At 40.8% G+C, this 16,968-nt stretch overlaps 1 protein-coding gene across 4 annotated transcripts in view; it reads right to left on the bottom strand.

Annotated features, from left to right (window-relative positions):
- Positions 1-3,913: 3,913 nt before the first annotated feature.
- hhip (hedgehog interacting protein) overlaps positions 3,914-16,968 on the bottom strand; it is a 36,782-nt gene continuing 23,727 nt past the window's right edge. For all 4 annotated transcript variants that reach the window (XM_084931629.1, XM_084931630.1, XM_084931633.1 and 1 more), the window contains exons 9-13: positions 16,697-16,820; positions 15,799-15,944; positions 14,497-14,578; positions 6,442-6,590; positions 3,914-6,260 (exon numbers count right to left, since the gene is read on the bottom strand). In XM_084931629.1, coding sequence (XP_084787755.1) covers positions 6,064-6,260; positions 6,442-6,590; positions 14,497-14,578; positions 15,799-15,944; positions 16,697-16,820 — 698 coding nt within the window. In that variant the 3' untranslated portion in view covers positions 3,914-6,063. The remainder of the gene's footprint in view (positions 6,261-6,441; positions 6,591-14,496; positions 14,579-15,798; positions 15,945-16,696; positions 16,821-16,968) is intronic.

Here is a 16,968-nt window from a genome sequence, read left to right as displayed (position 1 = left end):
TATTGGACAGTTCCACTTTATGCAATTTTGATTGGATCTGAACATTGCATAGACAACTTAGTATCGCATTACTCTAAATATGGCAGTGCGCGCTCTTTGGTGTGTGTGTGTGTGAGTGAGTGAGACCAGAGTGAGGTGGGTGGTCTCCGCTCACTTATCATTACACAACACAAAAGCCTCAGTGGTATTTTGAGAAGAAAATTAATATTGCCATCAGCAGCGGCTCTTGCGTGTGTGCCTCCATGCTCGGACCTGTTTGTGTACTTCCGAAAAACGGAGCGGAGAATTTCCACTTCATATGTGGAATTTTCCCAGCCTGAACTTTGAGCGATGGCATGACGCTGCATGACGACATCGCAGCCATCACTGGGCTTGCTCCTCACTGACAGCTCTGAAGGCAGCTTTTCCATTTGAAGCGAGAATGAAGGGAAAATCTGCGGTTTGTAGGCGCGCTGTCTCCGGTTTAACTTAAAATATTTTCTCAGCATCCTCTTCTTTACTCTTCTTACCTGGCCGGAGGTAAAATTGACAGTGGAAATGTTGCAGCTGAGTTACCAGAAACTCACAATATGCAGCCAAAGGACGTGCTTTTTTTTCTTTGATTACCATCCCGTTTTGACCGATTTATCCAAAATCTTCGCTAACACTTCATTTTATGAAAGCCTGCATTTAGTAACTATACTGAGGAAATAGACACTGACAGGAAACATGCTGAAGGCGAGACAGGAAATATGTTAACTTTCCAATAAGTTCCAAGAATTGTTCAACAATTTAGCATAAAATTTGGTGCAAATTACAGGAGAAAGTGACATGAAAGGAAATACAATTATAAAGTTCAATGCCTCGAGCCATAAAAAAACAAAAATCCTGGTTTTAATTTGGGCTTTTTCCCCTTTCGGGGTCGTGTCCTCTTGCACATCTGGATAGCTTCCAGTGCTCCTGGTATTTTTAGATCGCTCTGTGGTTCTTGCACTTGTGGCTCAATCATCACTCTCTGTGAAATGACCTGACGTTCATGTCAATGATCTTTACTGGTGATGGGAGCTGGGTCTTTGGCTACAACTCAGCGTCAAAACAGCAGTTCTCAGTGGAAGATCCCACAGCGACCATGCTAACAGTCCATGCCTCAGGTCAGGAGTGCAACATTTGACACCCATGGGGTCATGCACCCCATAGCATCAGACTTTCAGTGTGATATTCGTGCTGTGAGTTACTGCTTGAAATATTTGTCCCAAATTACTAAATTGAGGTCATACTATTTGCCATTATGTGCCAGGATACAGCGCTTTGAAAAGGAGTGGTTTAGCTAAGCTCTATGCTCCTCTGTGCTTTACTCAAAATGATGCCGTGTTCTATTTACCTCAGAAGTTGGATATTGGATTTGACATCACTCTCTGCATGCGAATGTTCCAGTAATAGAGTCAGAAAACCAAGAAAAACAGGATTTGTTTTGCCTCTTAGCGAGGTAGAGCATGTGTTTTTATGTTTGCAACCGCCATCTTGGATTGCTAACTGAGGGTTGGTGGGACTGCTTCGATTTTTTGAGCTGGAAATCGGACTTGAGCGTTCCAGTTGAAAAAAGTTAAGTCTGGGAAATGGAAATTTTAACTTCCTACTTCAAATGGAACTCAGTATGTCCCTGTTTTTTGTTTTGACACAGTGGAGATCCAGGAGACAAGTAGTGGGAACAGGACTTTCCCAGTGTACAGTGACGTTAACCTGAGCTGCATGAAGAAACATGGAGAGATTGCCCTAGCTGTGATTGAAAAGCGATATAATCACATGCTACTATGAAAGGATGATTTTGTGGTCTGATTATTGAACTGCTTCCTGTTGGAGTGCTACCAAATTACTCGCCGAGGGACTTCGTCATTATGGTCACTGTCTGACTCCAGCTTGAATCAACACAGTGTTTGGATTCCTCCATCAGCTGAAGTCACCCAAATGACTGTGGTGAATGGATGTGGATAATTAATGGGATTGTTGTTATTTTACTTTAACAGTTAGTATGTAATAGTTGGTACCACACAGTGTAAAAGGTGGGTGTATCCATCTACCACTGGTTTCTGGCATTTTGAAGCTTCCATGCTAGCATTTTGGCTGCTGCCTGGTTTTTTTTGGTAGACACACACACACACACACACACACACACTGGCTTATTAGTGCTAAGTGAATTCACAAAGTGAAATGGTTCAATTTAAAGATTCAAAGTAGTGGATGAGGCCTAGCAGATGCTAATCACCTAAACTTACCTGTGTAAGGACACCTGTCAATCAGAAATACCATGCCCTTAACTCAGTTATCCAGCTGGATGAGTTTAAATATAAATCATCACACTCAAGACTTGTTATGTGGAACACACTATCCACACAGGCCAATATTAATTTTTACACTTCTCGATACTTTAACTTGAGTTTGAGTTTAACATGGGAGTCTGTGGGGACTGACTCCCTTTAGGACCCAGCCTGAAGTGGCACCCATAGAGCTGTAGTCTCCGTTATCCCCGCATTGGCTTCATTTGTCATCTGTAGGGATGGGTATCGTTTAGGTTTTATCCGATACCAGTACCAAACCGGTACTTTTGAAACGGTGCCGGTGCTTAAACGGTGCTTGAACCGGTGCTTAAAGAACGGAGAACACAAAATTGGTCCAAAAACCTCTCATGTTCAGCTGTTTTTTTTTGTAAAAAGATAAAAAAAAATAAAAAAGATAACAAAAAGATAAAAAAGATAAGATAAGATGAAATAATGATAAATGATAAGTGATAAAATGATAAGATAAGATAAAAAGATAACAATGTTAGCCTTTTCTGCAGCTATAGGGGATTTATGGCATCACTCTTGGCTGGAAGCAGTGCTTAAACAATGGAAAAAACACAAACTTTGTCCAAAAACCTCTCATGTTTAGCTGTTTTCCACTTTTTCTTTGGTCATTTTAGCCTTTTTGGCCAGGGTGAAGGGAGTATCTGCCATCAAACAAGAAGACAGCCGCATGTAACTACGACGGTGTTTGCTAGTTCACTTTACGTGCATTAATTTAATAACGTGGTTAGCGTACTCAATGTAAATTACACACGAACAACATTAAGCTACTCATGCAGAGAAGAACGGCTGCTGCTGCCATCATCATCATCCGTCATCATTTCTGCTACACTGGCAGGGCTAGGGGCCAGGACTCTACTCTTCGGGTTTTTGGGGGATGTTGCTAACTCTGTGTCTGATAACAGGCAACCCACCCGCAGTAGATGTGCTCAGTGTGAGGTCTCGCAGCAAGCTATCAAATACGGCACATTTCTCGGCTTTTAACAAAATGCTATACGTCGCCAGGTTCGTCGAGTTACCTTCTTTGCACAGTATCACCTTAAAGCACTTGTTGCAGGCTGCTGAGTTTGCATCTTTTGCTGTGAAGTACAGCCAGAGTTTGACCGCTTCGCCTTGGGCGTTTTTAATCTGTAGCTCTGCTCTAAAAGAACGTACGTACCTGGGCCCGCCTACTATCCTTGGAAACGTAAAATGATTGGCTAGAATCTAAAGTGTATGACATCTCAGGAAAAAAAAGCACAGAAATAAAGCACCAAAATGTGCGCTGCTTTTCGGTCTGGTTACTACTGTTTATATCAGAACCCATACCGGTACCCATCCCTAGTCATCTGTGAAGGTTGCTCCTTTTTCACCAAGCTCTGATTGAATAGGGAACCCTTTAATGGATGTACCACTCCTTCATAAGTCATTCATGAAATGTTTTCACTCCTAATAGTTACATTTATAGTTATGTTGCTCCAAGTTGGTCAATTTTAACTGTTAAAATTTTTTTACTGAATAGTACACACTATGAACTGATTAGAAAATTTATATGAGAAAATAATTTTAAAAATAGATACTTTTTTAAACATCTTAAACAAGAGAGACAAATATTTCAGACATGCTATACATTTTAATAGACATATTGATATTTCTGAAGAGAAACCAAGTTATCCCTACTTTTATTTACAATACAGGAATACAAAATTGTCACATACAGTACAATGGTAAAAACAACATAGAGAATTTAAATAATTATTTTATTTGTGTAACTACTTAAATAATGAAAATGGTTATTCTATTCACACCACGCCGTCTCAGCAGCTACAATGCAACTTTCACATTAAGTGCTAAAAAATTATAATTTTCCATTTTACAGCATGAATTCCTTTTTGATGTTTTAAGACCAGGTACAGTTGTTTAATTTCAGCAAACACAAGGAAAGCAGGAGATGAACAACAAGCACATCATTTATGGCCACTAAACTTCAATTGACTAAACTTCAATTGAAAATCAAGTTATTGAAACTAGATTTTCAAAATAAAAGCTGTGGATAAAGTACAAGGATAAATATTTTCCTTAAAAACTGTTAAAACAACAGCTGTCAGTTCTGGGAAGACTGGCTTTACGGGTAGTGAAGAAGAAAAGTAAAAAAATTTAATGTTCTTATTAGGGTGAGTGTCCGGTTTAAAAGAATGCATCTATATGCATCTATAATAACAAACACATTCTTAAAATTTCTTGCTTTACTCTGGAAATGCTCACAAGAGAATTTGCGCTTTCTTCGTCAGGTTAATGCCAGCCCTGCCTCTGAGCTCCTTCCACACTGACTTGGTGGCCTGTCGGGATCTTTGATCATCTTACTACAGGAGCACAATTCTGACGGTCTTGCTGTGGGGGTGGGGGTGGGTGGGTTTTAGATGAGCTTCACCAACTGCTCCGAATGACTATTTGCAGGCACAGACATGCGTTACTTGTACTCTGGGCGAAAAAAGAAAACATCCTCGCGTGTCTTTTATAAAAGCTGCATATGTATAAGTACAACATGAAATGACATGAACTGACGAGCTTAGTGTAAAATTGCTTTCTATAAACACCATATTCTCCCATATATTATTACGCTTAAAAAAATAAACCCTCCTCTATGATAACAATAGTAATGCTATAGATTTTTTTGTAGATTTTTTCTTGTATTACTAAGTAGGTAAGCTCTATTGGAAATATACATCAGCGCGTTTCATCCCTTCCCTTTATAGTTTTGACTTCAGCTTTCTGCTTCAGTGTGTGACGCAATGAAAGGAGTTTGTTAAACCATACCTGTGACAGTGTGCTGTGTGAACGTGTGGAGCTGAAACTACTCTCATTGCGCTTTTAATAAATGTTGAAATTAATTTTGAATAAAAAAGTGAATGAAAGGAAAACGATACAGTGCATGGGAATCGAACACTCCGTTCAAATTGCATGAAACTGGCGCTGACAAAGTACAATGTTCTCAACTCGCTCATTCCTACGTCTGTGTGTAGATCCTCTCTGTACACTGATAGCAAATGAGTGATACGTTCTTTATACTGTAAATTGCTGTTTATGACTATGTACCCACAAACTGAACACAACATAAATGAGTCAACACAGCCTTCCTCTTGTTAGTGCTTTTGGAATAGTAAAGCAAAAAGCACTGCAGGCTCTATGAGACGCATGCCTCGTGCTCACAGTCTGAGTGCGTAGACATTTATTTCTTTGCTAGGTTTTCAACGGACCGTGAACACAAACTGCATCTTGAGCCACCCAATTCTGAATCCTTAATGAACTCCTGAATAATCAACTGTCTCCACTGAAATGCCTCGAACTCCATTTTTCGTAAGGCAGCATAAAAGTCTCGGGGTTTTAACAGTCCGCTCCGGCAGAGTTCCTGTTCCTGTGGAGCCAGTGAAGGCGTTTTTAGAGCAGCAGAGGAAATGTCTTAGTGGAACTCATCAATCAGCTGTCTGCAGGGCTCTCTGAAATGTGAACACGGCTTGGATGCCAGGCCTGGTGTTCAGGAACAAGTAGCTTATAGGTAAGGAGAGGAAAAGCTTGGTATGGTGATGTGGTTTAAAAGCAGTCTGATGTGTGTGTGTGTGTGTGTATGTGCTTGCCCGTGAGAATGTGAGGGGAAATTAAGGGGCCACATTTAGCAAATCTCTTTAAGAGTCTTTTGAGGGCGAAAGGTAGATGTGTGTAGACTTGAGGATGGATGATGGGGAGCGGCCCCCTCCGCGCACCACTATACGACGTACTTGGTCAGGTCTAAGAGGTACGAGGTCATGTCGATGATGTGGTCCACTATCCCGCCGTTCTCCTGGTCGTTGGGCATACCCCGCTCGCTCTTCTCACACTGGTTGCCGGAGTAGCCACTCTTACACAGGCACTTGTTGGGCTCCACGCAGACTCCTCCATTGCGGCAGGCTGGTTCACATTTGGCTACAGTCACAGGGTATGAGAGAGTGAAAACACTTTAAACTTTGTTTTATTCAGACATACTCTGATTTCTGATTAGGAAAATTATGGCAGATATTACTGAACATATTTTCCACATCTGAAGTGAAAGAACACATCGATGTTGGTCCATGTTATACGCTGAGGGCGACAGATGCACTCTTACCGACTCGGCAGAATTGTCCTTCCCAGCTGGGGTTGCAGCAGCATTTGCCGGTGGGAGTACAGCGGCCGTTCTTACAGTGTCTGGAACAAGCTGTCATCAGCAGCTCCGGTGGCTCCACCTGATGCTGGCACTCCTTAGGGGTGTAAGGCCTGCAGCAATTGTTAAAAAAACGGAAGAAGACAAAGTAAGTATTCAGCAGACAAAAGCCTCTCAATATGGTGAGGGCGACACGGCGACAATTTATTATAACCAAATAAATAATACAAGACATTTCAAGTTAATAACCGGAGAACATATTTCAACTCTTAATAATAATAATAACACGTAATCAGAATTGTGTTGATTTATGAAGGGAAAATGTGGTTTAAAGGCATGTAGCTTTGGTATAATTCACTGTTTGGATGACTGCATGTCAAGAGATGTGCAATATGTTGTTTAAATTCTACCTATTAATCAGCATCTGCCTCAAATGAATGAACTGCTGTTGTGTCCAAAACAGAAATCAGTCGTTCAGCGTCCACGGGTCGTTTAATTGGGCTTACACAAGTCTGTTTAGAGGTTTGAGCCTCGCCCACAAGCACATTTAGTTGCCAGATCACAACAGTTTCTACAAAGTTTCACGCAACCTTTTAAAAAAATGTCCTGTTAAACAAAAAGCTGAGACTAAACAAAAACAAAACACTCATCCAACTCACACTGGCTGAGCTACACAGTAACACTATACCATGATTTAGGATGGGACTGTAGGAAATGTGTTCTATTTAAGCATCTAACACTTGACTGTGATGTATTGTGGTAGCTATTTATTTACCGCAAAGCTATTTTTGAATGGTACAACAAGACAAATCTGCCATCGCACGTTGCGTCCGTGATCTCAGATTTTCGAGCCTATCAGGTTTTGTTGATATGTAACTTAAGTGGGAAAGCACTTTTGAAGTGAGGGACTTTAAGATGTAAACTTTTAACCTGCCAAGTTAAAAATTTATGTATTTGCTCCTGAAGGAGGCGTGTGTTTCTTTTTCCAGTGACATGCTGTTAAAGTGACGGGGGCTCTTTTTCTACGTATTACCAATTAATAGCAAGTTAATATTGAAGCGTGTAGTTGGGACACGCTTCATGTGTGGTTGTTTTTGTTTTGACTTCTTATTCGAAGAACGAAACGACATACGGGGTTAAAGCATGGCTCCCACAGATATGAACACGGTTTGGAAAATGCACACAGACACAAACAGAAACATCTCCACACCATATGTGTCAAGTTTGAACACCAGAGAAGCATATTATTCCATATTAAGACAAACATCCAGACACGCACATCAGCAAATGGGCTGAAACAGAATTATTTCATATCACGCTCCACAAATCTGGAAATAATACAGTGAGTGCGTAATCAAGTTCGAATGTGAAGCGTCTGTTGGTGCCTATTACCCACCGGCCCACACACACACACACACACACACACACACACACACACACACACACACACACACACACACACACACACACACACACACACACACACACTTGCTAGTGTGTACATTTGTGAAAAGGAGAGAGAGGAAGAAAAATAGATGTGTAAACATTTCTGCTGTACTATACTACAAAACATTGTTGGACATTAAGGCATGTGCGCATATGTCTGACACAAAGGCAGGGTAACTGGACTCTTGTGGACCGGTGCTGGTATGAGAGGCGTGAGCAGTGAGGTCACTGAATGTGTATGTGTGTAATTCTAACTCCACGAGAGGACGGGCCTCATCAATCATGGCAGGGGAGCAAATAGTCAATCAGCAGGAGAAGCCAAAACTAGATTGAAGACATACAACCAGCAATTTGTATATTAAAGCTCAAATCAGCTATTTTTAGAATACATATTACTTCCATCTGGGTAGCTGTTCCTATGGTAGTCACGTTTTACGTTACAATAACATCTCAGAACTTATCAGAGTCTTACGATTGTGTTCTTTCCTGTTTTACCTGTCTCTAAGAGCGAAGGCTGCCCGCAAATGGCATCAATAAGCTTTTCCTCCATTTCTGAGTGTCGGCGGTGTCATAAGAGTTGCTCTGACAGGTTTTGGTAATGCGGTGTAAATGCTAACCTGGATTTGCATGTAGTAGCCCCACTGAGCAGGTTCTGTGAGTAATGAAGCTGCTCAAAGTGTTTACTTTGTGTTTGTTGTGGAAGCACCACTAGATACTCATTCTATTCTGCTTTGGTGAGGTGCTGATCACCTGTTCCAGCAGTCGGTACTTCAGTATAAATTATTTTCATTTTACTTGCTGTACAGATTTAAATGAAAGATGCAGTTTTATTACAAAAAATATAAATACACTTGATTTTGTGCATACTAATTATATATTTGAAGAATTTCACAAATATATGTTAAATGAAGAAAATCTTAAATGCTGATTTCCTGATTTGAAAAGTGTGCTGCAGGTGTTCTGACAGACACACTGCCTGTGTGTATGTGTTAAAGTTGCTTTAAATTTTGAGGATGGAGTGTCGGTGGGGGTTGATTCCCATGCTCCCATCAGCACCCAACTCCATACTCCATCTCTGCTGGCTTTTGTTGCTGCAGGCTGCATGTAGTTAAAAAAAAAGAGCAAAAGAGGGGAGAAAACAGAAAGAGAAGGAGAAGGAGAAAGAGTAAGAGTCCCTAGAGAATTGGGGGGGCTGGTCTGTAGCTAACACTGTTAATAGCAGGCAGGGGTCAGCAGCGCTACTAAACAGCCTGTACGACTGCCAGGGTGGCTGTGAAAACAGCACCTGCTGGTAGCACCACTTGACAAAGGCAGCTGGGTCAACAGCCACTGTGGGAATTTATCAACTTTGGGAGGGGTGGCGTATGTGTGAGAGTAAGGGAGTGGGAGAAGGCGATAGTGCTTCCACAAGAGTTACAAGTGGAGAGACAGAAAGAGAACAACTAAAGTCAGAGAGTGGCATGAGACACTGATCATGCCATAACTGAACATAAAACAGAGCAAAAAGTGACAAAGCACGCAAGCACAGCTGCAAAGATAACATACAGAACAGGGCAGATGAATGCAGGATCAGGTTCTTTGTGCCCTCTCTTCTTCCCTTACGTCAGCTAAACATTAACAGTGACCATCCTTCAAATCTTCCATGTCGAAGGAGTGCGAATGCTCTGCCTCAAACTTGTTGTCAGTGTGTATCTGTGTTTAGCTTGTTAGCTCGCAGGGTCTGTTTGATTGACACGAGGTGTATGTGAGAAAAGGGCTATGGAGTGGTGTACACTGTGCACTCTAACAATGGCCTAATCAAACGGCCCAGTGTGGTCTCTTTTGCTGTTTTGTCATCCAACTCCATTGTTTGGGGGCTCCTTTTGTAGCTTCTTTCCTTGTTTTAATTGTATAAGAAATTTACTGTGTATTGTAGGAGCCAGGGCTATTCAGTGGGACTAGCAAGCAGCTTTGTCAAGGGGAGGACCACAGCGGAGATGTAGGAAGATTTAGGAGGGATAGGAAAATAAAGAAAAGACTTTTTTTTCCTGTAGCGTGCTGGGAGCTGGCGTACCACACACGCACACAAGCTCGCATGTGCGTGTGTACCCACCACCCACATGGTTTACATCTATGCACACAACACACAGAAAAGCACACATACAGATAAATATATCCACGAAGGAGCACCCGTGGTCTCCTTCCTCAGCACATCTAGTGATTTGTGACTTCCATGTCTAATGCAGTTCATAAAGGAGGTCCCAGGGCCCTATTTGAAGTTCACTGTGTCTTTTTAAGGGCTCTGCTCACTGTAATTCAATCAGTCTAGCTTGCAGCTGACAAAACCCGAACGTGTGAAAAGTCCTTCTCAATACTGCTTTCCCTGTGACGAGCTGCAACATGAAGAATGGCAAATTGCATTTTGTACCAGAAAGCAGCAGGAGATCTGGCTCTATATGTTAATTAAGCTCCTGCCAAGGACTGACCGTAGGAGCAAGGTGGGGGTGCAACGTGGGGATTCTGAATTATGATGTGATAAACACGTAACTTTACTGTATGACCCTCAGAACAGGTAAAAGGACATAAAACAGGTTTGTTCCTGGCACAAATATAATGCTTTCACTGTACAAATAATTGTTATTAAATGCAGACTCAGTGGGACAGAAAAGAAGCAAAACCCAGGCCCTGAATACCTGCAGTATGTTCGAGGCACACTCAGGAGTGCAGAACCAGGGTTACTGATGTATGTTAAAGACAAGCAACAAAGGGTGGAAATTACATTTAATCACTTTGCTGTGGAAAGGTGAAACATTAAACATGCTTACACAGATACCTATTCTTATCCTCTAAACTCCAAGGTCCTCTCATTGATCGTTAAACCACAACCACATCTTACAGTCACCACACTGAGATACTGTCAGTAAAGATATTAATGATAAATATTAATGCATATTTCTATCCCACTGCAACACCAAAAACAAGCCGCGCCTTTCTACATTCTTGCTTTCTCTCGCGTACAACCTCAGTCACACCACACCCATTCGGCATGTTTCAAAATGCATGGTGGCCTATTTATTATTGGAGGGGTACTCCAACTGACAAACAAATACCTAAAAATGAAGTCATTTGGCCAGGACGTGTTTACACAAACACTGCTGAGGGATTTTATGGTTGATGTTTCCTTGTAAGCCTTTACCGCTCCCCCTAACGGTTCCTCTTTTTCCCACTCTATGTTCCCAAACACAAAGTTGATTAAAACACAGCGTGAGATGCTATACCGGGCCACAAAAACCACCACACTCTAAAACAAACCTCTGTCTGAATGGGCTTCAGAGTCCAGATGTCACTGCAGTAGGAAAGAGAAAAGAAGGGAGGACCACCAGACTTGATAACGTGCTGGGGTCAGACACGTTAGCTACCCTATTCATTTTCCCCCCTTTGCCCCCTCTCTCCATCCTCCCTGTAACAAAATCCTAATAACGAAGCCAGAGTGTATTAGGAGTCAGGACTCTAACACCACAGGGTCCACACAAACTAAACAAGTCCAGTTGATGGTGGAAAGAACTGTTCTCTGGGAGAAACGCGTCCAGCAGCCATGCCAGAAAACATAAATACGAAGCAAGCCATCAGGGCCCCCTTTAAAACATCTGTGCTGTAATTAACTGTGCTAATGCCTGGGTGGCACTGCCGTCACCCAGGAATAATAAGATGTGAATATGTTTCTATTGTGTTCTTTCTCCTCAGTATGCTTATGCTACTTTATTTACTTCTCTTAATCACAAGCCACTCATTCACTTGAACTGGTAGGCCTACAGGATCTTATGCTCTCATCTCCCTGCAAAAGCACTGATTAAAAAGATAAAGCACAATCACTGAGTGGGTTTGGCTTGAGACTTTATATGCAGTTGGTTTGAATTACAAAGTCTTTTTATGTTTGAAGTGATTTCTGTACTGCAAATATTTCGGATCGAACTTTTTATACATCCCTCTTGTATTTTTGTGGGTCGAATTCATTACGTTTTCATATTTCCTCATCTTGAGTGACAAATGTTTTTCACATGTACTTGGCTCTCCAAGCAGAGTTTATAGATCTATCACTATCAGAATGATTTCTAATACTGCGATGCATATGGTAAGGATTATGACATGGTGACATGTACTGACATATAAATGATGAAGCTGCACTTGTGCACATGTTCCCTCCACAGCTAATTAAGCATTAAACTGGAAAAGAAATGGATTTCACCTCCCAAAGGGAAGTAGACGTGTGCTGGAGGGTTCGAATCCACCAGCCAGCTGTGGCCTTCCTGAGTGGAGTTCTTTCTCTGCCTGCGTGTTTGAGCTTCCTCCCACAGTCCAAAGATACGCATGTTAGGTTAATTAGTGATTCTAGACTGGATGTAGGTGTGAATGGCTGTCTGTCTCTCTGTGTTAGTCCTACAATAGACTGGCGACCTGTCCAAAGTGTACCCCACCTCTTCCCCTATGACAGCCAAGATAGACTCTAATCCCTCTGTGACCCTGAATTCAATAACTGGAAGAAAATGAATGGATAGTGTATCTACATGGATATTTTGGCTATACAGAGTTTGTCCATATCACCCTGTTAGTGGTTAATATGTTGAAATGTCGCTACTTGACAACAGGTGTCTTTGTCTTTTCCCTCACACTTACCAAAATATCACTGTTGCATATTTAGCATCTAACCAGTAGACAAAAGGTGAATAAAGCAATAGAATCAGTGCTGCCAGCAGTGTTTTTCTAAGCAAACAATTTGAAAGGCTATTTTTTTTCTCCAGTAACCACTCAGCATCCATTCTGGGAAGCTGTAATGTGCATAAACAATTCTACTTGCAGGAATGTGTGTAAGCAGTGAGGATGACACTGTTCTTCAATGTGATGATCTGTGAGTAACTAAGATCTCATAATATGCTGTTAGGCTCATCTAAATTTCACAACAAAACAATCACAGCATGAAAATAAAGCTGGTGGTTTACTGTAGTTCTTCCATCTGTAATAGGCAGTCCTGATTAGGGGTGCTAACGGATATCCTAAATTTGATAACATGATCCAAAAGGAAAAACAAAAAATAAACACCTGCCACGCGATTGTGAAACTGATTTTATATTGTTGAAAAAGCAAGAACTACTGATAATTTCTCTGTCCCCGCTGCACAGGATGATTTCCAAAAAGTGACTTTGCTAACAGTGAAGTATTCACTTGCATTAACACTTGGTGTGCAGCAAGTCAGAACAGCAGAGGTGTGTGGGTCCGAGGATTGTAAAAAAATAATAATAATAATAATAAAAAATAAATAAATATATATATATATATATATATCTCAATACTAAGAAACTAACTGACAATACAAAATTAATACTGATTAGATCATCTTTAGCAATAGTATTGATATTGACACACACACACACACACACACACACACACACACACACAGTTATCATAGATAACTGCACAGAACCTAGCTGTTGTCTACAAGCATTATCCATCTACCGGTAACTATTAACAGTTACCTTATAGCCACACTAGCTGTCTATTATCATTAAGAAAGAGGCTAGCAGCTATGGCTAATATAAAAAAAATGATAACCTTAATGCTTGAGCAAACCTCCTGCCTGTCTGTAATCCTAATACAATGAGTTCATTTACCATGATATCACAAATATTTGTATCTAGAAAGTATTGTGTTTCTTTTGTTTTTGATCAAAAATAAAAAATATGGTGCCAAGTCACGAAAAGTGCAGTGCGACCTCAGCCAACCTTACATGTTTACCTTACTGTATTTTCTTTATGTCTGGCAACCTAAAAATGCTGTCATCATTGATGTTATTAGTTTTATTGTTCTAAGCGGAAGTGTAATTTTTATCAAAATCAAAAATTCATATATTGTATCTAGTATTTAGAATATTTTCCTGGGTATAAGTGTCAAGCTTGAAAATCAAGTATCGTGACAGCCTTAGTACATACAGTGTTTGCTGCTTCACCCTTCAGATATCATCCTCCTGAATTATTTTTCCAAACTTTAGCTGTGATTATGAATTCATGATATCGGTTAAACAACTTCACACTGTTGAATTATTTGCTTGTATTTTTTAATTTTTTTAACCTCCTTAACTTTTTAAAGCTGCGTTAATATGCCTAAAACAGTTAACGGTAAGAATTGGCTAATAGGCTAATAACATGCTAAGGTAACAATTATAATTGCTGTCTAAAAAAATCCCAAATTCTCCGATACTTGGGAACGGCTGTCCTGCTTGAATATACTGAAAATACTCTGTGTTGTTGTTGACAGGAATCACAATCAACACTTAAAGCTACTGAAAATGTTGTTCAGACTAACTCGAGCGAATAACTCAATTACAACCTTTGGGGAATGAGTTTATAACTAAACTCAACTCAAGAGAGAGCGATTTACCAGTAGTTTTGTCTCTCATTGTCTTGGTTTGCCCTCTTGTGGACGTAATGCAGGATTTTTTAATGAATAGCTGAATGTCCTCCCCACTAAGAAGGAATCACTTAATCACCGAACAACTAACTACATACCAGCACAAATTACCAAGGGACTTCCTGCTTTTACCTTTTCGGGTCCACCAGCTTGTAGAGTTTCCCGCTGTGTGACTGCACCATGCTTTTACTACTTGCAAGTATGTAGACTTCACCTGCAAAAGAAGAACAGTTAAGTGGGAATCCCATCAGCATCATCTGCATGAAATACTTCCAATGTCCGAACAACTATTCAGCAGATCCCAGTGTCAAACTAAAGAAGAGACAAGACAAGACAAGGAAACACAAGAAAATGAAAGGGGAGGACATGAGGGGGTTAGGAAAATGAGTGTATCACAGGCTTCTGCATTTCTGCACTTGCCAATGGATTTTAATATAGAGTTTAATGAGACAATTGGATACTCATGACTGGGAACCAGGCAGATGATTTAATGAGGAACAAGCCTGCAAGAAAATTCCATAGGGGGACAAATTGTAAACATCTGTCTGTGGGGCCTCTTTTTTGGGGACATAAGCCTGGCCCCCGCTGCAATTCTTGCACCACTTGCAAATCCTGATCGAATACAGAAATCTTTAAATATCTCATCAAACAATAACTCCAAGACCTGGCAACAACTGTGATCAAAGATTTCTGATGGCGAACAATTTACATCATGTGTTCATTTAACATCAGAGCTGACGGTTTACAATTCTTCGAGTGTGTGGTGGGGATCCAACTTATAAAACTGTCTTGTGTCAGTTCATTTCAGGTTACTCTGCATATATTAACTTAATCTTTAACTTGCCCAGAGAAACACTTAACACATGTCATGGTGGCACAGTAAATTAAGGAGGTTTTGGAAGATTATGACTATCCTACGAAAATGACAACTAACTAAGATGTTTGGACTACTTAATGAGGCGTGTTGGCTTTATCATCCATCCATCCATTCGCATCTTTATCAGGGTTGTGGGGGGGCTATCTCAGCTAACATAGGGCAAGAGGCAGGGTACACCCTTGACAGGTCACCAGTCTGATGCAGGGCTAACACATGCACACTCCACACAGAAAGGCCTTGGCCAGACAGTGGTGTTATGAGGCAACAGTGCTAACCATCACGCCACCATGCTGCCTGTTTTCAGATTTTCATTGGTGTTTTATGCTGTGGTTATGTGTGTTATGTATGTATGTATGTGCTGTACACACAGACATACACACACAGAGTCAACAAGCCTTCAAGGAGTCATGGATTAAAACCCTTGCTTCAGAAAATATGTCATAACATAGGTCAGGTGTAAATCTAAAGAAAGATCAGTGCAAGAGAGAAAAGAAACAAAGATAAAAGATCTCAGAAGCAATTACATTTTTAGCTTTTTTATTAATTGCCATACTAACCCAATTCATCCTCTCCAAAACCCAAGATGTGTCCAACAAGCATAGTGCCACAGGAGTCAGCTGAGCCCAGGCACAGAGCTTTTTCCTGCCACTCTTCACCACTCGCTGATGTGGAAGATGTAGACTTCTGAAGGATGCGAAGGTTACTAAAGTGAAAAGTAAAAATACTCATGGTAAGTGACTGCAGACTGGATGATACTGTAAAAGGTTCAGTACTACATTTGTGCACAGGGGAGAAAGCAAAAGAAATAAACTGTAGTAGCATGGTACAGCATGGTTCATGACCCATCTTCTTTTTCTACACCATGTCCCACATGGTGTTAGTTAGGAAGTCAGCCTGTAGTTTCAAAACAAACATCATGCCGGAGCCTTCACTTTGCCACAACAAAATGCTCCCAAATTGTAATAAGGCACAGAATTAACTGACCACACATTGTTTTAAACACGGTGCCAGCTTGCGATAATTGGACGGATTGGGGAGGGGACACACTTTACCCCCTTTGTTTACTCAACTGTCAGTGTTTGACATCAGCAAAACAGAGAAAACCAGAGAAACCAGAGAAAAGTGTGAACAGCACAGAGAACAATGTGTAATCTCCACTGACACTCAGTGGTCCGCGCTGTCGTGGTGACATGGGAGTCTATGTTTTCCTCCCATGTGGATGAACTTGGTGTTTACACTGGCACATGCTAATGCAAAGGAAATAGTTTTTAATATTAGAAGAAAAGTCATGTTGATCTTACTAAGTCATAAATCAACTCTGGGAGGATAAAGATGTTAGAATGACTTTGAAATATAGATTTTTGTCATCATGTAAACAGTTCATTCTTAAAAACATACAGCTACTTAAATAGTCTGTTTAAATATATTAATCAGTCATTTCTTTATTGTACTTACCCATTTTTATCTCCAAAGACATAACTGCCATAAAGTCTCCTAGACTGACAGCCCCTGTAGATGAAACCCCCCACAGGTGGTGCTCCACCACTGGAATGCAGGTCATAGGCAGAGGGCTCATTTTCTATTGGGACAAGGAGACGTAGGTCTTATTTAGGCACTTCCAATAGACTCATAGACCTACTGCCATTCATCTGTAACACCATCACAAACTGTCTGCATGCATGTTTTATCCAGAGACAATCTCTTCTGTCTCACTGATGTTGCAGGGA

This window comes from Perissodus microlepis, chromosome 6 (genome assembly GCF_051167445.1).
Source record: "Perissodus microlepis isolate ML-2025 ecotype Zambia chromosome 6, ASM5116744v1, whole genome shotgun sequence".
Taxonomy (NCBI): Eukaryota; Metazoa; Chordata; class Actinopteri; order Cichliformes; family Cichlidae; genus Perissodus; species Perissodus microlepis.
This window is presented reverse-complemented; position numbering and strand designations above follow the sequence as displayed.